The sequence below is a fragment of the Urtica dioica genome, chromosome 4 (assembly GCF_054948205.1).
Source record: "Urtica dioica subsp. dioica isolate 48M chromosome 4, U.dioica_male_clone48M_v1_H2, whole genome shotgun sequence".
In the NCBI taxonomy this organism is placed as follows: Eukaryota; Viridiplantae; Streptophyta; class Magnoliopsida; order Rosales; family Urticaceae; genus Urtica; species Urtica dioica.
In genome coordinates, this window is record NC_142759.1 from 22,530,262 (window position 1) to 22,552,797 (window position 22,536).

General features: G+C 37.3%; 2 protein-coding genes across 2 annotated transcripts; both read right to left on the bottom strand.

Annotated features, from left to right (window-relative positions):
- Positions 1-420: 420 nt before the first annotated feature.
- LOC149401262 (uncharacterized) lies at positions 421-1,130 on the bottom strand. Its single transcript, XM_089610641.1, has 3 exons — positions 1,026-1,130; positions 753-905; positions 421-648 (listed from the first exon to the last, which is right to left on the bottom strand). Exons 1-3 carry the CDS (start codon positions 1,128-1,130, stop codon positions 421-423), a joined length of 486 nt encoding a protein of 161 aa, XP_089466767.1.
- Positions 1,131-1,246: 116 nt separating this feature from the next.
- LOC149401263 (uncharacterized) lies at positions 1,247-1,717 on the bottom strand. Its single transcript, XM_089610642.1, has one exon. The coding sequence runs from the start codon at positions 1,715-1,717 to the stop codon at positions 1,247-1,249; it is 471 nt and encodes a 156-aa protein (XP_089466768.1).
- Between the last annotated feature and the right edge of the window lie 20,819 nt (positions 1,718-22,536).

The window sequence follows — 22,536 nt, forward strand, 5'->3', positions numbered from 1 at the left end:
TTACCGGACATCTTGCCAAACAAACTTGCATTAAAAAATAAGTCAACAACACACGTAATAACACATTTAATATATTTTAATAAAAAGTTTTATAAGTAATCATTGTTTTGAAATTATTGCTTTTAAAAAACGTTGTTTAAATTCGAAGCCGATCAGAATTCTAAGGAATATGAAAAGCTCAAGAACTTACAGCCGGACATATTCCAACATTTTTGTAGAATGCCAAACGCAGATAGGGCAACAACGCCATATGGACTAAAAAGATAAACTTTATTAATTGAAAAACAACATTATTCTGGCTAGCTAGCCTAAGCAACTAAGCATGGTGCTTAAAAAAAACAAACAAAAAAAAACAAAAAAACAAAAAACAACCTCATTGATAGAGATCGACATAAAGAAAAATCTTATGAAATGACCCGTCTATTTGGGCAAGCGGTCGGCGATAACGAGGGAGAATATACCGACGACTGCTGTGTGGGCCCGCCTGCTCTCGTAGTTGGACTCCATAACCAGAGTCTGCATGTCTTGAATCTTGACCGTCCCCGGCTTATAATAACATCCCTTCGTCCCCACCACATAGCCCGCCTCGTTCCCCGGTTCTCTTCCGCGTCCGTATATTGGGTGCGACTTGCACATTACCTTCCCATCCTGATCATCACCCAACAAATCATCAGAATGCTCATGTCAATAACAGTTTAATAGTATTTCTCTAAAAGACAAAAATAAAACAAAAGATTGCAAAATGTGCTTGCCTCTGTGGATAAGGTAGTGCCGATTCCACCCATGTTTTGATGGCCCGAGCTGTAGATCAGATATCCACCTTTCCGGATATACATCTTGCTCTTCCTCGTGTCCACACACTTCTTACTCGCGCTGCTGCAAGACTCCGCAATGTCGTACTCTACCTGAAACATCCAATATTTGAGTCATTCATAACATGCTTGGTGACATCATCAATAAAGAATTGGAGAAGGAGGACATGATAAGAAACATACTCGGCAATTATGGTGGTGCGTTCTGTTTACCACAGGCTTCCCGTAGGAATCATCGGTGATATCCAAGAGATACAAGCTGACGGGAATAAGATCGCGAGACCAGTCGAGGTAGGTCACGGTGTACTTGAGAAACATGGTCCTGTTGGGAGCGTGGAAGCCGTGATCTGTAAGCCTGCACCGAGTCTGGTTGTAGCAGCAAAGCTGTCCGCCTTTATACCCCGGCCTCAGAGCCCGGCCCCACGGATCCTTGGTCACGTTATACAGGTCGCACCGACACTCCGTGCACCAATCCGATCCTCGACGCCACGCGTGTCGATGATCTGGACGTTGAGGGCCCACAACTCCTCGATGTTCTCAACCTCGGTCACATACGGCCCGGGAAGATGTATCGGCATCTTCTTGATGTCGGAGCCGAGCCCGAAGGTCTGGCCGAGGATGTTGCCCTGGCAGACTCCGGCGTTTCGGACGTAGGAATATCCCATAATGCCCTTCCCCTGAGTGCGTTTGTATGGGAAGGAGGCCCAGTGGTGGAGATAGGCTTCGTAGAGAGGGATCGATCTTCCGGTCTCGTCAACCAAGTCGGCCGTGACTGTCTTCACGCCGATGTGGCCTCTCGGGAAGCTGATATTGAAGAACGTCCTGTTGAAGACCAAACCCGGCGAGAGGTTGATTTTCTCCGTCATGAACACCGATGTTTTGACCGCCGGAGATGAAGACGTCATTACTACCGTCGTGCTTAGCGATATTATCATGATCAGTAACCAGTGATTACGTTCCATTCTCGCTGCTTTTCTTTTGGAACTCTCTGTATAAAATAAAACGGCAGTTATGGGTAAAACTATGATAAATTAATGTAAATAAAAATAATGAAGAAATACAGAAATTAATACAACGTACGGCAAGTTGTAGTGATGGATTAGATATCTAGAGCAGTAGTTTGGTTTATGTTTTTGGATGAGTGAGACTGACAATCTGGACACACACACACACACATATATATATACGTTTGTTGGTGTGTGTGAGCGCGCGTGTCTGTATATAGCTAAATATAGAAAATGGTAGTACAGAAATTGGCCGGTATGTTATCTAATTAGGGCACGTGTGTTAGAGCAAATAACAAGCACTTCTGCTGACTAGCTGTTTCTTAATATACGATCTTCTGAGTTCTTCATTGTATTGGGATTAAAGAAATATACATACTGAACACTTAATTCTATTTCTAACTTCCTTTCCTTAATTTTCGCTGAATTCTTTCCCTAGCTGCGAGTTCGCATCTTGTACAAATTCAATTCCATGTTTTGGACTTTTTCCTCTTAAATCAATCAACTATTTGTAAGTTGTCTCTTTGTGACTTTTATGCTTTAATACATTCCGGTTCTGCGGGGCGATCGTGTAATTTTATCAATAGTGTGAAAATGAAACATGTTTGATGGTCGCATCAGTTTGCGACGAATAAATTAATATAAATTTAAGTTTACCTGTTACAAAGTTAGACGTAAAAACTCAAAACAATTCAAACTGTCATATATTACTCTAATCTTACAAATTTATAACAAATGAGCGCAGCTTTCAGTCATATACTAATACAGGTGAGACCCACTTGCCATGTGGCCCCATCATCTATTTCACATCCCGCTGATAAAAATCATTAGCGAAACAAATTAAACAATTATTCTCTGTCTTCTAATTTATTTGTGATTTGTTAAAATTTATGGTAACCACAAATAATATTTTTTTCCACTTTGTTTTCAAAACGGATAACCCATGTGTTAGTGTTATCAGCACCGATCAGAGGGATGAAGCCCGGAATTAATTTCGGCGGGGCTATTAAATTTTATGATGCACCAAATTTGACAACTTATATATATATATATATATATATATATTTATTAAAAAAGAAAATAAAATTGCTGAGTTTTGATGCTCATGTAGCTCTCTATTTTTCTCGTATAATATTTTTCCATAATAACATGTATTTTATACAAATATGTTTCTATTTTCAACAAAAAATAACACGTATTTTCTACTCATTTCATATCCTCTCTATTTTGTAGACTTTTTTTTTTATATAACGAAGGTTGTATTATTGATGATATAAAAGAATAGTGAACACAGAGTTCGCAGCGGAGATAAATTCTTACATAATTGATGATACTGTTCAGAGTAATATCACAAAATAATCAATAAAGATAACTAAGACTCCTGAGAGGTAAACAATAACAGAGATGCCGATATGCATCTGACGGGATTGCTACATCGCCCTCGTGAGAAGAGAACTAATTTTTTTGGCGGACTATTGGTTCTACATCGAAGACCATGACGTCAACGAGTCCATTACCAAACTTGGAGTATTCGCGATTTCCTTTTGTACTACTTTCTTTGGGATCGAGTGATGTGAAAATTCATCAACTAGAAAAATTCCCCACACGACGCAGGCGCACGTGTCATCAAGTAATAAAGTGTGAATTAAGCACAGATATTGATTTCACGAGGAACTTGCCTATTATATCGATGTCAACTATGTAGAGAATCTAAATGAGCTATGAGAATGCAAACGGTGGGGGGTTTTTAATGGTTTTGAAGTGAAAATGAAATAAAATGCAAAAATAAGCAAAATACTAAAATAAAGACTTGTCAAATGAATGGAGAGCGAAGGGGTTGACTTTCTAGGATTCTAGCAACGGTTAGTGTTTGGGTAAACATATTCTAATTCACTCTTGAATACTCATGAATCTCTCTAAACGGACTTAATTGGTTGACGAACTTATATCTCTCGGCTTGGGTCCTATTAAAACAAACAATTGCATTTGCCACTAGAATTCAAACAACTACACAAACTCCCTAGTTTTTCTATAGATTAAGGTAGGTGGATGGGGGTGCACACTCGATTACCACCTCTCGGCATCTAATCGGGTCTGGAGATTCATTACCTAGGTGATCAAGCCAACCAATGATATAAACAAACCCAAATTCCCTTGAACACCACAAACAAACACAATCAAGCACAAACCTAGATTATTCTACTAACAAATCAATTTACCAAACTACATCACATCTCTCCTACATGTGTAGCTACTCATTATTAGAATTAAGCAAAGAAAGATTGATATGAGCACAAGCATAAACATAAAGAGAGATATCTTCATTCAACAAATAAAATCAAAACCAAAATAACAAGAGAAACTAAAATCTAAATCAAGATCAACAAAAGCATTCTCAAATAAAGTAAATAAGATTCAAGCTCAAATGGAAAATATAGAAAAACAGGAGTTCAAGCAAGAGATAAAGGTAGGGATAGAAGGATAAAATATGAAGTGAGGTTGATGAGGATGATGATGATGATGGGCTATCACTTCTTCCTTCTTCTTGCTCTTCTTCTTCTCTCCAAGCTTCAATGGCTTCTTCTTCTCTCAAACCCTCTTCTTTAGTCTCTCTCCCGCTCCAAAACTAAACCTCAAACTCCTCTAAAATATAATGTATTTACAAATGAACTCATACCCAGAGTATGAGAGTTCTTTCGGATCATTCTAGGCCTTTGGATTAGATCCAATGGTCAAAATACATGAAAAAGTGGAGGAAACGAGGCTGAGACAGTGCCCGTGTGCGTCGCGCGGCTCAGAGATGAACGTGCAACAGTTTTGAATACGCTATAACTGTTTGCTCCGGACTCCTATTTTGGCAAACAAATATATGTTGTCAAGCAAAGAGAAATGTATTTTCAGTTCTAGAAAAAACACATCCATGATCTTCAAATATGAATCTACAAATTGTGCAGAAGAAAGAGTTAAGATTCTTGCTTTGCTCCAACTTGTCTGAAAATCTTTGAATCACTTCAAAATTGCTCCATTAAGCTCCAAATATTCTCTTTGACTCAACAACCTGAAAATTCACTAAAAACTAACAAAATAACATCAAAAACTTCAAGAGCAAGTTTCGATTCACTTTCGAAAGGTGTAGATAAGAGTGAATGAATTGTACTTATCATCGAGCTGGTTTGACTTGGCCGAGTTGCTTAAAAATTTATATTGTAGACTATATTACTTACATCGAATGAACAAATTAAGATAGTTCAAGTACATGATTTATTTTGATGAAAACAAAAACTTATTTATTGTTATGGCCGAGTCACGGAGGATCGGTATAGGATTTAGTTGATGAATAGGTTATATTTAGATGGTATGTATATATTTTTATATTAAATGTAAGTTTTTGCTTTGTTTATATTTTAGGGAGAAACTTTGCCGATATTTTGGTAGAATATTTCAAATTATACAATAAGTTTTCCGTCTTTGATCAAAATTTCTACAACCATACTTCAAAAATAACGTGTCTCTCTCTCTCTCTCTCTCTCTCTCTCTATATATATATATATCCCACTTTATTCACTCTAGATCTTATAATGATCCTCTTTGAGATTTAATTAATAATTAACTTTCCCTCTTGTTTTCCTTCAGGTTCAGCAAAATGCCAAATCCAAGTAGAGATTGAATTACCCAGGACGATCTGTTGAGTTTGCCACTTTATTCATATTGAAACTAGGGTTATGTTGTGTTAAATCAGCCGTAAATGAGTCCGCCTTGCACGATTCTACTAAACAAAGAAGGAAAATATAGGTTTCCATGCAAGACTTGCAATAACGCGAGATGGCATGATATTGCTATTGTAAAGTCGCACCGTATCATCACGGCGAGTTGCAACCTCCTCGCATTACTCAAAAAGCGGCCATCAGTATTGATCAAAGAGATGTTGGAGAATTTCACGATGCTCTACATGATATCATGGATCACGAAGATTTTTATGATCTTGCAGATCAAACCCCGAATAAGTTGCGTAAAGAAGAGCAAGTGGATGACCTATTTGCTGAGTTGGAAGTAGAATTGTACCTTGGCTTCAAAGAGTTTTCTACTTTTTCGTTCTTCATTTCGGTGATGCATATAAAAATCACTAACCATTGGACAAACAAGTAGTTCACTGAACTTTTTCACCTATAGAGGAAGTCTCATCCAACTGTTGACCAAATTTCCGAAAAGCACTACGAGAAAAAAGCAAGGTTGAAGAAAACCACAAAATAAGTGTATAACAAATTGATATTCTTTAAAAATCACATAAATCAAGCATGACTAAATTCATATGAAACATAAAAGAAAATAATTTTATGAGAAGATAAAAAGAGTTTGATTCAATAATAAAATAAAACATTAAAGCACACCAAGTGGAACCATAATTTGGCCTTGTTAGGAACTTGGCCAAGAACAAAACTCATTCTTATAAAATTCTAGAGAAAATATCAGAGAATAAAATTATATTATTTAGCTAAAATTCGGAATTAAAATATATGGTGTAAAAACAAAGTCTAAACATTTTATTTATAGTGTTTTAGAAGAGACAAAATAATGGGGAAAAAAAAGAAAACTAAATATTACATGTATTTAAGATTTCGAGAATCGAATGGTATTATTTGAAGAGAAATTTCATTTTATAGACCTATAAGTTAACAAAATATCGGGATTAGACCTCACACTTTAAAAATATCTCAAAATGGACTTTTGTCCCAATTTCGGACATAAATACCCTTTTGAACAAATACACTCATTTCACTTGAGATATCTTCTCAATCCTTCATTCGATCTTTCACGCTCGATTCCGACGAGATATAACTAAATTCAATGAGATATGAAGGAATCTGACGAGCTATGATAACATAGAATGAAAAAATTTCACGTGAATTTGACTTTTTCCGCTTAAAATGTCCAAAAAATATGAATTTTATCGTATAGCATCGTACATTATCGATGTCGTACGATGCCGTACGATGTCGTACGATGAGATATGATACATTATAATTATAATGTACGATAAAACTCATACAAATTATAATGTACATTATAATTATAACGTACGATGCCGTACGATGTCGTACGATGCCTTACGATGAGATACGATATATTATAATTATAATGTACGGTAAAATTCATACACATTATAATGTACATTATAATTATAACGTGCGATGTCGTACGATGCCGTACGATGAGATATGATACATTATAATTATAGTGTACGATAAAATTCATACAAATTATAATGTACATTATAATTATAACGTACGATGTCGTACGATGCCGTACGATAATGTACGATGCTATACGATAAAATTCATACTTTTTGGACATTTTACGCGGAAAAAGTCTAATTCACGTAAAATTTTGTCATTTTATGTTATCATAGCTCGTCAGATTCCCTCGTATCTCATTAAATTTAGTTATATCTCGTCGGAATCGAGCATGAAAGACCGAAATAGGGATTGAAAAGATAGAAAGTGAAAGTGAAATGAGTGTATTTATTCAAAAGGGTATTTGTGTCCGAAATTGGGACAAAAGTCCATTTTTAGATATTTTTAAAGTGTGAGGTCTAATCCCGATATTTTGTTAACTTGTAGGTCTATAAAATGAAATTTCTCTATTTGAAGCTGATCTTTGAATCCTCCCGGAAAGAAAAAGGGAGCTGTGTCTTGTCATTTTTCTCCACGTGTCATGATGCGACTTTGAGAAATAATGAATACGTGGCGATGAAGCACTGGAGAAGTAATGGCATGTTAACTTTTGGTTATCTTCATTTGACTTTGCTTGTACATACACACTAATATTTGTGTGTTTGGTGATGCATTTCACTTGAGAGTCTAGGAGGTGTATTGCATGCCTAGCCAATCAAATTTGGAGATGATTTTCTGCTCGAAGTTTGCAAGAACAACTGTGTCTTGTTCCGGAAAGGACTCATGAAAGATGACGAATGTCCAGTTTGCAACGAGAGAAGATGGAAGATTGGAAAAAAAATACCAAAAAAGATACTGCGATATTTCCATCTGAAAGACCGACTGAAGCGGTTGTACATATGTCGACGCACGTCGCTTGAAATGCAATTACACGATCAAAGAAGAATGCGTTTTACAACATCTTACGTATCAAATCAAATCAAGGGACTTCAAATCGCATTTCTGTGAGAAAAGAATGGCAGCAGCTCAAAACATTGGCTACTTTGTTCAAAATTGTCGCATTGTGCTTGATTGAAAAGGTTAGCTGTTGGAGGAAATTGATCCATGAGGCATGGAGCGACGAGACCTTGTCTTGGTTACCGATGTGCTTAAAGGCGTTGTGGTCCATGTAGAGGACAAATTCCTAATGGAAAAGATAGTGGTGCCAGTTGTGGATAGCACGAACGATTGCATAATACTCAACGTCGTAATTGTTGTAACGGGATTTAGACCAGTAAGCTTTTCGCTGAAATATACTACGGGTCGACCATTCTGGCTGAGGATAAAGCTGATTCCAACCACAATGTCGTAACGTCTGCTGTCTCGGGATTGTGGGCGTGAAGCCTTTTGCCACTCGGTCCGTTGAGCTTCCAAGCATTGGGATGCTAGTCCTTGCTCACGGATGGTTCTCCACTCCTCTTGGTGGTTGTGGTCGATGTCTCGGATGCTCGGATCGGGCATGTCGCCTTGGCCACCCTCATCGTGAAGTTCTTCAACGGGCATTTGTCCTTGCTCTCATCTACACCCTCCCGAATAGGCATCTTGTGCTTGTTCCTCTCTCCCCCGAGTGTGGCGTCTAATGGCTCTTTTTCCCTATCTCTTGCAAATTCACTTGTTAGCAAGAAAAGGCTATTCTCGAGACATTTAATTCGATCGTCTCACTTGATGAACACCTGGCCGATGGGATTTGCCACGCTGAGGGCGTTCGGGTTTTCCGTCGGGGTGGTGCTCGTGGATGCCCACCCTCGCCAAGGGACCCCTTGTGCTTGTTCATGCTTTGCATGTGTTTGTGCTCGCGTGTGGAATTCTACGCCCTCCGTTCGCCGATGGGCGGTACTTTCGGAGATGGTTGCGCGGTTCGACATGGTGGTTTCTTGGCGTAGTGAAAATTCCTTGGTTGTTGTCGAAGCTCCTTCCTTCCTGAAAAAAGGAGAGTTTTGTCGGTGGAGAGCTCATACGTGGTTGTTCTCGGGATCCCCTCCTTCTAGCGCAAAATGTTAAACCGTTTTTTGGATTAACACTTCTGGACACGTGGAATGGGCGAACTTGGCAACGTGCCTTTGAACCCGTGGGATTGGGAGTGTCGGTGGTGAAATATTTATCTTATCAAGTGAAAATATGAGAATCGATTTCTTAAGCTCTTGGACACTTTTGTAGATAGAATATAATTTGGCTTGGTAGCCTTTGTTTGTGAGAGAGAGTGAATTTTTCTTCTCCCACTCTAGAGAGAATAGTTGAGTATAAAATTTGGCAGCCTCACTTGTTGAGATGAAAATGAGAGTTACGTTTTGCTGAGGTAAAGGAAAGCCTGCCTTGTTGAGATGGAAATGGGAGTTGCCGTTGGCTAAGGTAAAGACAAGCCTCTCTCCATCCTTCAGCCCTTTGATCAAGTCTTTCGGCTTTCCGATTTGTTTCTAGGGTTGGGCTCGCCTTGCTTCTTTGTTTTTTGGATGGACTTTAATGTTTTTCGGATAAGAGAAAATCCATCATAACAGTTAACACTACTGAAAAAAGTCAAACACCTTTCCAAACACTGTACCGGTAACTTCGTCGATAGAGTTTATTTTTTCGCTTAGTGGATACCCGGTAAACTATTGGTATACCAGCAAAATATGAGTGCCGATACGAGATCGGTAAATAGTACTTCAATCTTTGGATAAAACTCGTTTAAGATGATTTTGGTAGAGTAGAAACGAATTTAATTGTATTTTTAGTAGAGATATGAGGACAAAAATTATACATTCTAGAACTGCGTGAAAATTAGAAACAAGAGAAAGTTTTTATTTCTTCAACATAAATTTTGTACCAAAAAAAAAAATTCAAATTAGTTCACACATAATTTTCCAATTCTAAAAATCTTCGAGTTAAAACATTAATTTCATCTCTTACAAATATTGACAATATACGACAAGTTTTAGTAACATAGGGATGCAGATTTTCTATTTTGGTCCAAAATAGAAAAATGCGCTTGACTTGCTAGCCTTTTTAAATGCTAGCCTTTTTAAAATTTAGAATTGTGAAATAACCAACGTAGAGAAGGCATCTAGCTAGGCATTTGTTTTTTCCAGGTAGGCGATCATGTTAGGTTCTTTGGCAATGTAGTCGCCATTAACCTGATTTACGATCAACTGCGAGTCAAAGTGTATTCGTAAATTCTGTACGTTGAGCTTCTGAGCGAGCTCTAGCCCTACGATGAGGGCTTCGTATTCAGCCTCATTGTTGGAGGCTTGGAATCTATAGTGGAGGGCGTAGCGTAACTTTTCCCGGTCGGGATTGGTTAAAATTACACCAGCGCCGGCTCCTTGGGCATTAGATGCTCCGTCTACGTGTAATTCCCAGATAGGACCGGTAGGGTCGACCTTTCTTTTTTGAGCCGACAAGTCATCGGTCGAGTCATCCTCTGCTCTTCCCATGTCGGGAATATAGGAGAATTCTACCACGAAATCGGCCAGGGCTTGAGCCTTTATTGCCGATCTCGGGGGAAACTCGATCCCGTACTCGCTCAATTCTTGGGACCAGATCGCTCAATGATTGAGTGAGCTTGGAAGTAGGGGCGTAGCTTTTTGGCAGCTACGATGAGAGTGGGAGAGAGTTTCTCTATCTCTGTGTAACGTGTTTCGGTGTCGAGAAGGGCTTTGCTCACGTAGAAGATAGGCCACTGAACCTTATCCTCTTCGGGGATTAGCACAGCGTTCACGGCTTGCTCGGAGATGGCGAGGTAGAGGTAGAACGTCTCGCCTTCTTTTGGCTTGGAAAGGAATGGAGGTGTTCCGAAGTAGGCCTTCATTTCTTGAAAGGCCTTCTCGCACTCGTCCGTCCATATAAAGCCGTCCGTCTTCTATATTGACACTTGTCAGTTGCTTTGGGCACAAAACGTGAGAGGGCGGCAATCCGACCAGTCAGACTTTGGACTTCCTTGACACATCGCGGAGATTTCATGTCAAGGAGTGCCTTGATTTTCTCGGGGTTCGCTTCGATTCCTCGCCTGCTAACGATGTAGCCTAAGAACTTCCCGGATTCGACCCCGAACACACATTTGTTGGGGTTGAGTTTATTTTGTACCGGCGGAGGATTAAGAACATCTCCTTTAGGTTGTCTACGTGATTGGTAGCCAGTAGGCTTTTAACGAGCATGTCGTCCATGTATACTTCCATAGTCTTGCCGATTAGATCGGTGAAGATCCGGTTTACCAATCGTTGGTAAGTAGCTCCTGCATTTTTAAGGCCAAAAGGCATGACCTTGTAGCAGTAGAGGCCACGGTCAGTGACGAAGGTCGTCTTGATCTGATCGGGCTCGTGCATTCGTATCTGGTTATAGCCCGAATAGGCATCCATGAAACTTAGCAGCTCATGTCCTACAGTGGTGTCGACCAGTTGTTCGATGTGCGGGATTGGAAAGCAATCTTTTGGGCAGGCTTTGTTAAGATCTTTGAGGACAGGGGGTGGTGAGAACCCATTTGTGCTTATCGACAGTAAGGACTATGTCGAGGTTACGTTTCCAGTCGACGTAATTGTCGCCTTCGAGTTTATTCGAGGAAAGAATGGTTGAGAGAGGGTTGAGAGACATATTGCCTATAAAAGTTGAAACAAGTTTATGATTTGTCTTTGGTTTAGGATTTAAGTTTTATTTAAGACTTTGTAAAATCCAAAGGTGTTATAAACCAAACGATAATTTACTCCCTCAAGAGAAGGCCGCAAAAAATCTCCATTTATAAGTAAATGACACATCATTAATGCTTAGCCAAGATGTCAATACACCAATTTTGACCAGCCACCTTTTAAATTGGTTTGATAACTCACATCCTTTCGCAGAGCCTCAAGGGAGGATTACTAGGGATTGAGCCTAAGTGTGCAACAAACCACTTAGTCCAAAAGGTCAACTTTGAAAAACAATCCCCCAAGGGGAGGCCTTGTCATCATTGTATCACTCTCGGACGTTGCTCATTGAGCAATGATCGAAGCAAACACACCTTGGAGTACTCCCATTTAAGAGAGGGTCGCAAGAGCGGCTCTTAGTCCCACGTTAATTGCTTCTTTCATTAGTGTTGGGGATCGTGGGTTACAAACAACAAATATAACCCTCCCACTTAGTTTTTGGAGTTGGTACATCGACTCTTATAAGTTCGGAAACAGATTTCCTAGTTAGAGAGCGACAGAGCGGACAACTACAAGAGAATCCTAGATATTCATGTTCAGAGCAGTGTTAGTGCATAAAGGCACAAGGTACATATTCGATCTTTTCCTATTTTCTATTTCGGGAAAGTGCATGAGGGAAGTGTGAACTTCAACTCACTCGAACACTTGAAAGTTTGAGATTACACATCTTTATTTTTCGGCTTGTCTACAAAGAGACCTCCCACTCAAATTTTCAAGAGCATATAGATTTTGAACATATGTGATATAGATATAGTTTTGAAAACATTTTGAAAACTTATTTGATTTGGATGACAAAATATTTTCAAGTTTGAAAATGAAAACGGTTTTTCAAAAATAAAACTAGTTTTGTAAAAATTCAATTCAATTAAACTTTCAAAAATCAAAACATTTTAATCTTACACATCATGTTTATAATCTTATGAAAAACATTTTTGCTCGAGAAAATTTTCTCATTAGAGTTCTATAACTCATGGTAGTGGGGTTTGAAAATCCGGATTTATGAAAAACTGGACTTTCGGAACAGCCGTGCACCTCGGAGTAAAATCGCCATACCTGGCGGCTCCAATGTCCTTTTCACCCAAAACCGGTTGCATTGGAAAGAGGACAGACAGACCTTTAATTTGATTTAAGAATCATTAAATTTAGATTTCGGAGCAGAGAGTTATGCCACTTATACTGCGGGTTTTACTCCAGCTCAAAGAAAAAGAAATAATTAAAGTTCGGTCTTTTTAAGTGCGAAAAAGAATCGAGTGTAACGGAGCGTTTTAGGAAGTTGTTAAAGCTTTTATTTGTGTTTTATTAGCAAGGTAATAACATGGTATAAAAGAAATAACAACAAGCATAAAACGATTCAAGTAAATAAAAGAAACTAGCAAGACAATATAACTAGTCACAAAATTTACTCGAAATTTTCTCAAACCTTTAAAACACGTTTTTCAATATAAAAAATTAAAAACTTTTAGAACTGATTCTAATGTGTTTTAAAAACATCCCATACTCATAGAAAATCAACATGTTTTTTAATTTAAAGGCAAGAGCAATAAATTAAAAAAAAATCTAAGATAACAATTCTAACTTGTCACAAAATTAGTAAACTTTCGAAAACGATTTTCAAGCTCATAATTTTAAATACATGTACATGCATATCTTAGACCATAGCTCAGATACCATTTGTTGGAATTGATCTAGGGTTAAAGAAAAAGTTTAACGCTTAGGTAAGCGGCGGAATTTTAAAAATTTCTTTTACAAGTAAAACAGTTTTTACTAACCTAGACAAAGAGCAAGCACATGTAAATAAAAACTAATATGAGCATTAAAGATTACTAACCTTTTTAGAAGCTTGAACGTTGAGAAGCTTTTGGAAAAAGTTGCAACGTTCGTCTCCCCTCGCAGCACGTCTCTCTTCATTCCTCGGCAACTCGAGCAACCACGAAAGTTTCTATCACTAAATCAATCGAGAGAAAAGGAATTAGTGAGTGGGCACTTTTAAACACTATGACTTAAGAACAAGTCTTGAAGTCGCAGAGCTAAACACTAGGTCAAATGAGGACCTAGGTGCCAAAATAATAAAACGAAATTGAATAGAGAGAGAGAGAGAGAGGATCGGCCAAGCTAGAGAGAGAAGCTCCCAAATCTCTAGAACTTGGGATGAATGAAATGTGTGAAATGAGGCTCCTATTTATAGGAGAGGTCTCACCTTCAATAAGGTAGTTTCCTCTTCTATAGAATATCACATATTCATGAGCCAATTTCCCATTTCCTTCATAGAGGTGCACGGCCAAGACTTACCAAGTAAGTCCTTGGATTTGTTTCCTCTTTTGTTTGCTTCTCCCTTGACTCCTCTTGGCCGATTCTTTTTGTTCCTCTTAGAGGAAATTTGTTTCCTCTTTTTCTTTTCGCAAGTATCTTGATACATTTATGCACAAAATATTCTCTCTTTCTTTGGGTATGTTGGGCGCCTATGGCCTTCTAGAAAGGGCTTCTAGAAGCTTTTCCATTTGTTCATGACAACATGAAAAAGGCCCATTAAGAATTTTCAATAAAATTCTTATGAAATGAAATTAATCCACAAGGCCCAATAAAACTAATTTTGGCCGAGTGTTACTTGTCATCAAATGACCATGTCAAAAAAATTTATTGACATTCATTTCATCCTATGTCTTAAAAGACAAAAATACCCTTTTGATAATTTTCGTTCTTGTTTTGACTTAGCTTCCAGTTTAACTATTCCTACTCGATGTGATTCGTGATAGTGACCTCATGGATCCAAATGAACAAAGCTTGAGCTAAATACTTGGACTCAAAAGTTCACAAACCTTTTCCAAGTTTAGCTTAATGTCAACTGACTCCACTAAAGAGTTGACACTGAAAATCTCTCGGTTCAAATGAATTTATTTTCTACTCAAGAATTCAACCTAATTGTAATGAGTGGATCCACATAATATTATCAGTGTTTACCCTTCATGAATATCATCAGTTAGTCGGGATTTACAAAATTACCATTTTACCCTTCTAGCTGTTATTTCCTCAACTCCTTTGTCGCTTGTGAATAAGTTAGAAACAATGTATTGATGAGGAGCTAACAAGTCACATTGTTTCATCCAAAAGAGTCAGGACTCAATTTGGACACTGCCCAGTTCATTTATTCACATTCCAAGGAACAAAGCATGAGGTGATATACATTGCATTTCAGCAATCTTGTACATGAATTCCATATCTATGAGAACTTCACAAAGTTACTCATGACATTCTCACAACTTAGTATTTCACCAATAGGCCTTGTTCGGAATCACATAGTGAGTCCGAACTCTTACTTTCTCAAATGAGAATACGTAAGGTGTGAAATGGCATGTCTCATTTCAGGATTAAGGTAAGCACGATGCAATTCATAAGTAGTGACTTCGAGACATAAGAGGTTAAATGGTTTGTTCTTATCTTGTCTCTAGAAGTGCACTGGTCAATTCAGTACCTTCGGAAGATACCTAGAAGAATTATAGAGTCTCCAACTCTCAATGCCTCATAACCAGACATCATAGATTCTTCCAACAATCATACTGAGGTCAATAGTCCTTTGACCCTTAGATTGCGAATGTATCGTTTTAAGCATACGAAGAGTTTGTTCATGCAAATCTACATTTGTCTCTTCGTAAGTTGTTAAGTTTGTTTATGGACTAAAGACTAATGTTTTATCATAAAGTTTCAAACATACAAGAAAGAATGAATGAACGTTTCAACTTTATTAATGAATAAGCAATTACAAGCAAGAGTCTTCATGAGACTTTATTACATCAAATGTACTAAATAAAGACTACAACTCTTCTTGTGGGCACCATTGACAACATCCCCGCGCAGCTCGCCTTTCTTCGTTCTTCGGGAATTAGAGTAACCACGAAAGTTTCTATCACATGAATCACTCGAGGTAAGAAGGATTTAGTGTATGTGCACTTTTAAATACGACGACTTAAGAACTAGTCTTAGAGTCGAAGAGCTAAAACAAAAAGCTAGGTGAAATGGGGACCTAGGTGCCAAAACAAAACCAAGCAACTAGAGAGAGAGAGAGAGGGGCGGCTATCTAGAGAGAGAGAGCTCTAAATTTTGGGATGAGAAACAATGAGAATGAGGGCTCTATTTATAGGGGAATGATTACTTTCAAAAGGTAGTCTCCTCTTTTCTATAGAATATCACATATTCATGAGCAAATATTTGTTCTCATTCCACATTTCACACGTCCAAGGGAAGCTTCTAGAAGCCCTTGGATTTTTTTTCCTCTTTTGCTCTACCTTGGTTGGCCGCACATGTCACTTTCCTCACATCCATTTGCAGGGCCTCGAGGGAGGATTGCTAGGGATGGAGTCTAAGTGTGTAACCAACCTCTTAGTTCAAAGATCGACTTTGTAAAACAATCCACCGATGGGAGGTGTTGTCTCATTGTCTCACTTTATGACGTAGCTCAATGAGCAATGATCAGAGCAAAGCTCCATTGAATACTCTCATTTAAGAGAGGGCCACGAGGGTGACTCTTAGTCTGGCGAAAATTGCAATTTTCATTAGTGTTGGGGATCGAGGGTTGCAAAAAACAACTATAACCATCCCGCTTAGTTTTTAGAGTTGGTACATCGTCTCTTATAAGTTCGGAAACAAATTTCCTAGTTATAGAGTGATAGAGTGGAATTCTAGAAAGGAATCTTAGATCTTCATGTTCAAGGAAGAATAGTGTTAGTGCATAAAGGCACAAGGTACATACTCGGACATTCCTATTTTCTAAGCGGGAAAGAGCATGAGGGAAGTGTGAACTTGAAGTCACTTGAACACTTGAAAGTTTGAGATTACACATCTTTATTTTTCGGCTCGTCTTCGAGGAGACCTCCCACTCAAATTTTCAAGAGCATATCGATTGTGAACATATGTGATATAGATATAGTTTTGAAAATATTTTGAAAAACATGTATGATTTCGATGAAAAAATATTTTCAAGTTTGAAAGTCAAAACGATTTTCAACAATCAAATAAGTTTTTAAAGAAATTCAATTCAAGTAAAATTTTCAAAAATCAAAACATTTTAATCTTTCACATTATGTTTATTATCTTATGAAAAATAATTTTACTCAAGAAATTTTTCTCATTAGAGTTGTATAACTCATGGAGTGGGGTCCGAAATCCAAAATTCAAAAAATTCTAAAAAACTTGACTTTCGGAGCAGCTGCGTACCTCGGAGTAAAATTACCATAACAGGCGGCTCCTACATCCTTTTGACCTTAAACAATCGTGGCAGTTTTGCACTCATGTAGCTGCTGTTTTTATTGTTTTTTCCCCGGCATTGGAAAGAGGACAAACAGAGAGTTTGATTCAATAAATTGTTTTATTGTTTTGATTCAATAATCATTAAATTTCGAATTCTGAGCAGAGAGTTATGCCACTTTTACAGTTGGTTTTTCTCGAGCTCGAAGAAAACTGGAAATAATTAAAGTCCGGAGTTGAGTGCAAAAGAATCGAGTGTAAGTGAACGTTTTAGAGAGTTGTAAAGGTTTTATATATGTTTTATTAAAATGGTAATAACATAGTATAAAAGTAAATAACCACAAACATAAAACGAAACGAGTAAATAAACAAAACTAGCAAGACAATATAGCTAGTCATGAAATTACCCGAAATTTCTCAAACTTAATAAAACACGTTTTTCATTATGAAAAAATTAAAAACTTTTAGAACTGATTCTAATATGTGTTAATAACATCCCAAGGTCATAGAAAATCAACATGATTTTTAATTTAAAGACACGAGCAATAAATTAAAAAAAAATCTAAGAAAACAATTCTAACTTGTCAAAAAACGAGTAATCTTTCGAAAACGATTTTCAAGCTCATAGTTTTAATCACATGTACATGCTTAACTTTGACCATAGCTCTGATACCATTTGTTGGAATAGATCTAGAATTAAGAAAAGTTTAACGCTTCTAGCAAGCAGCGGAAAATAAAAATTTCTTTAAACAAGTAAAAACGATTTTTACTAACCTAGATAAAGAGCAAACACATGTTATTTTGAATTAAAAACTATCTAAGAGTAATTACTCGTTTACTAACCTTTATGTAGGTTGATCGTTGTGAAGCTCGTGGATGTTGAATCGCTCGTGTCTCCACACAACTCGCCGTTCTTTGTTCTTCAGGAATTAGAGTAACCACGGAAGTTTCTATCACATGAATCACTCGAGGTAAGAAGGATTTAGTGTGTGGGCACTTTTAAACAAGACGACTCAAGAACTAGTCTTAGAGTCGAAGAGATAAAACAAAAAGCTAGGTGAAATGTGGACCTAGGTGCCAAAACAAAACCGAGCAACTAGAGAGAGAGAGAGGGGCGGCGATCTAGAGAGAGAAAGAGAGCTCTAAATTTTGGGATGAGAAATAATGAGAATGAGGGTTCTATTTATAAGAGAAGGATTACCTTCAAAAGGTAGTTTCCTCTTTTCTATAGAATATCACATGTTCATGAGCAAATATTTTCTCTCATTCCTCATTTCACACGTCCAAGGCAAGATTCTAGAAGCCATTGGATTTGTTTCCTCTTTTGCTCTCCCTTGGTTGGCCGCCCATGTCACTTTCCTCACACGGGAAATTTGTTTCCTCTATTTCTTTTGGAAAGTATCTTCATACATTAATGCACAAAATAGACTCTCTTTCCTTGGGTTGGAAGAGCAAGGCCTTCTAGAAGGACCTTCTAGATGCTTCTTCATTTGTTCATAACAACATAAGAAAAGTCCACTAAGAATTTTCAAGTAAAATTCCATGAAATGAAATTCAATCCTCGAGGCCCAATATTCTCAACATGGCCGAGTGATATCTTTCATTTGTCATCATATGACAATACCAAAAAAAAACTTATTTATTGACATTCATTTCATCATATGTCCAAAAGGACAAAAATACCCTTTAGACAATTTTCGTAAAACTTGTCTAGTTCTTGTTTTGACTTAGCTTATGGTTTAACTAATCCTACTCGAAATGACTTGTGACAGTGACCTCATGGATCCAAATGAACAAAGCTTGAGCTAACATACTTGGACTCAAAAGTTCACACATTTTCCAAGTTTAGCTTAATGTCAACTAACTCCACTAAAGAGTTGACACTGAGGAGCTAGTGTTGACACTGAGAATCTCTCAGTTCAAATGAATTTACTTTCTACTCAAGAATTCAAATTCATTGTGATGAGTGGATCCACTGAATATTATCTATGTTTACCCTTCATGAATATCATCAACTAGATGAGATTTACAAAATTACCATTTTACCCTTCTAGCTGTTATTTCCTCAACTCATTTGTCGCTTGTGAATAAGTTAGAAAAAATGTATTGACGAGGAGCTAACAAGTCACATTGATTTATAGAAAAGATTCATGACTCAATTTGGACACTGGCCAGTACATTTATTCACATTCCAATGAACAAAGCATGAGGTGATATACATTGCATTTCAGCAATCTTGTTCATGAATTCCATATCTATGAGATCTTCACAAAGTTATTCATGACATCTTCATAACTTAGTACTTCACCAATAGGTCTTCTCTATATCACATAGTGAATCTAGAACTCTAACTTTCTCAAATGAGAATACGTAAGCTATGAAATGACATGCTCATTTCAGGATTGAGGTAAGCACGATGCAATCATACGTAGTGACTTCGAGACATAAGAGGTTAAATGGCTTGTTCTTATTATGTCTCTAGAAGTGCACTGGTCAATTCAGTACCTTCAGAAGATACCTAGAAAAACTATAGAGTCTCCAACTCTCAATGTCCCATAACCAGACATCATATATTCTCCTAACGATCATACTGAGATCAATAGCCCTTTGACCCTTAGATTGCGAATTTACTCTTTTAAGCAAACCATGAAGAGTTTGTTTAAGGTCTAAAGACTATAGTTTATCATAAAGCTTTAAACTGACAAGGAATAATGTATGAACGTTTCAACTTTTATTAATAATTGAGCAGTTACAAGCAAGAGTCTTTGTGAGACTTTATTAGATCAAATGTACATAAATAAACACTACTACTCTTCTTGTGGGCACCATAGACAACAATGTGCATGTATGAGTTTAGTTGAATTTTTGCATAACATGTTAGTATTCTTAGTCATGTTATTATTTATGTTTATGTCATCTATCATCTTTGTATGCAACACAAATAATCAAGTGATAAAATAAGTAAGAGAGTAAACCATGAGCTATGGAGGTATTAAGAGAATTCTCTCGAGTCGACCTACGGGCTCATAAATAGAGTTTTCTCATACGATATGTTTATTAGATGGGCGAACTATGGGAGGTCGCAACCCCGTAGTTCATTTCCAAAGTATACACTGAAATTGTTACGACTACTCTAGGGACACCCCGAATAAAATATGATAAGAATTATGATACGAAAGATCATGACACCGTTAGAACTAAAACATTAATAATCGGTTTATGCATTGCATTACTCATCTTTTTGTGAGCCATAGTTATTCTCGCTGAGCGTTAGCTCATATTATGTGTATTCGTACGTGTTGTAGGTAAATAACAAATGAACAAGTTAGGAGGGTGGATAAGCGGCATTCGATGGCTAAGGGGTTGGGTTGTGTTTCCGCTCATTTTTTTTAAAAGACTTCCGCTACGCAATTTCTAAACACTCGGTTTGAGATTTTATAGTTATGTTATTTTTTAAGTTTAATTAGCTTTGCCAAACTGAAGTTAAATATCATGGTTTTAGTTCCATGAAGTATCTTTTTTCGATCATCTACTGTTGTTATGAATTACGAATTAAGCATTTCTCCTATTTTCATCAGATAATTTTGTAAGACTTTAAACGTTGTGGTTATTTTCAAAGTTGTTTATTCTAGAGTCTAGTCTTTATAAATATTTGAAGTGATGTTAAAAAATTATCCACATTTTTCAAAGTAAAAGAATTAAGATAAGTAAGACGGTCCGTAAAGTCGAGTCGTCACAAATTGAAATCAAATAAAATTGAATACAGTACGTTGTTATGAGACTGTTGCTATTGTGATTGTGAATTGTAAAATGTAACTGTTCGATATGAATTGAATTGAAATAAAATTAAATTGAATAAGATACATTATTATGAGGCTATTGTTATTGTGATTGTAAATTGTAAATTTTGATTGTTCGATATGATTTGAATTGAAATAAAATAAAACAGAATACGATATATTATTATGAAACTATTGTTATTGTGATTGTAAATTGTGAATTATGAGAACACCACTAGGCATACTACTTAAATTAGTAAGTTAAAACAACTAATTCGAGATTATTATTGCTCTCGTGATGTCAATTGGTACACTATTAACTATATGTTATCATACTTGAATTGATATTGATATGAATATACCTTATATTATATCATCATATTTTCTAATATCAATTTTATGTTTATAGTTGTAAATTAATAATTTTACATCTATAATATTAATCGAGCAACTTATGGGTCTTAAATAAGGATTAATTTTTAGAAGACTGAGAATTAATAAATTAAATTCTCGAACCTCGAACTGACTTGCAATGAATCCCGACAATGAACCTTAATCTCTTCAATGTTTTAGAACCGAATAAATAACAAAATCTCAACTTCTAATTCTAGCTCTCTCGACACTCCATGACGTGTCAAGTAGTCTCGAGAAGCGTGACAAGTAAAGCGCTTCCTCAAGACCACAAGTGTTGATGCGTATCTATTTCGGGTAACTGTGGAGACACATGTCAACTACTTATCAAGAGAATAATCATGTTTTACGTGCAGCATATGTGCTAGTAAACAAGACTAGGTGAAAGCCTTAAAAAGAACACACTGATAAGATTAAGGCTTCAACCATCTTTCGTGAAAATGTAGATTTGGGTTTTTCCCGTGAGGTTCAAATGCTAACTTGAACCACCCTCAATGATATATTGTTTGTTAGATCCCTCTGCTAACCATAGTAGGTAGGTTAGATCAAAGGTGATGGGAGAGCATAAGTCAACTCTTGGATTCGAACCAATAATGGAAGTACCAGTAGTTGCATCCCAAGTATTCTTCCTAAAACAAAAAAGAGTATAAAAGAGAAACATTAATTCTTTCGGGGTTTATCCTGAGATGTTCTCCTATATTAGTATAGGTGTGTACTCTGCGTGCTACAGATTACCCGAACCTTAATTGAATGGTTGTCGATGGTACCCCCAAGTCAACGACTTGTGTGTTGTAGACCAAACGGTCTGTATGGCACTGAGTATTCAAAACTGGGGAGGACCCAACATCACGAACAGACGCTTGGAGCTAACCCGATAACAACGAGCAGACGCTAGGAGCTAACCTGATAACATTGGGCAGCCGCGTCGAGCGAACCCAACGATAACAGGCAGTGCCACGAGCAAACTCGATGGTAATGGGTAGCCGCCTAGAGTGAACCCATTCAGCAATGAGCACCCGCCTAGAGTGAAATCATTGTCGTGCTAAGGCGGCACACTAGCGCCAACATCAGATGAAGATGTTACCACTAGTGGATCCCAGACAGTCTTAAAACACCCAAGTCATCGTAAAACCGCTGCTCGAGGTCTGAGGCTGGCTTCTTTTCGTTTTGGAGATCATAGCAGGAGAGGATGTACGATCTTGGTAGAGTGTTGCCATGCATCAGTCATGCTCTAGCGTTAGATTCTAGATTCAGCTAGCGCTCATTCTGCAAACTTATGTGCTTGTTTGCACGTCACATGACATTTAGTTTATTTTATTTTCTAGATAGACTCCCACTTACTGAGTCATTCGACCCATAGCTTTATGACCCTTGGTAATGTAGATAAGAGATAAGCTCGTAAGCGGGAAGCGGAGATGAAGACCGAG

Excerpts from the sequence above, each read along its gene's own strand:
- LOC149401262 (XM_089610641.1), bottom strand. The coding sequence starts at position 1,130 with ATGTTTCTCAAGTACACCGTGACCTACCTCGACTGGTCTCGCGATCTT. Across the intron at positions 906-1,025 it reads ATTCCTACGGGAAGCCTGTG|GTAGAGTACGACATTGCGGA; the intron begins GTAAACAGAACG and ends TGGATGTTTCAG. Across the intron at positions 649-752 it reads GCACTACCTTATCCACAGAG|GATGGGAAGGTAATGTGCAA; the intron begins GCAAGCACATTT and ends GGTGATGATCAG.
- LOC149401263 (XM_089610642.1), bottom strand. The coding sequence starts at position 1,717 with ATGACGTCTTCATCTCCGGCGGTCAAAACATCGGTGTTCATGACGGAG.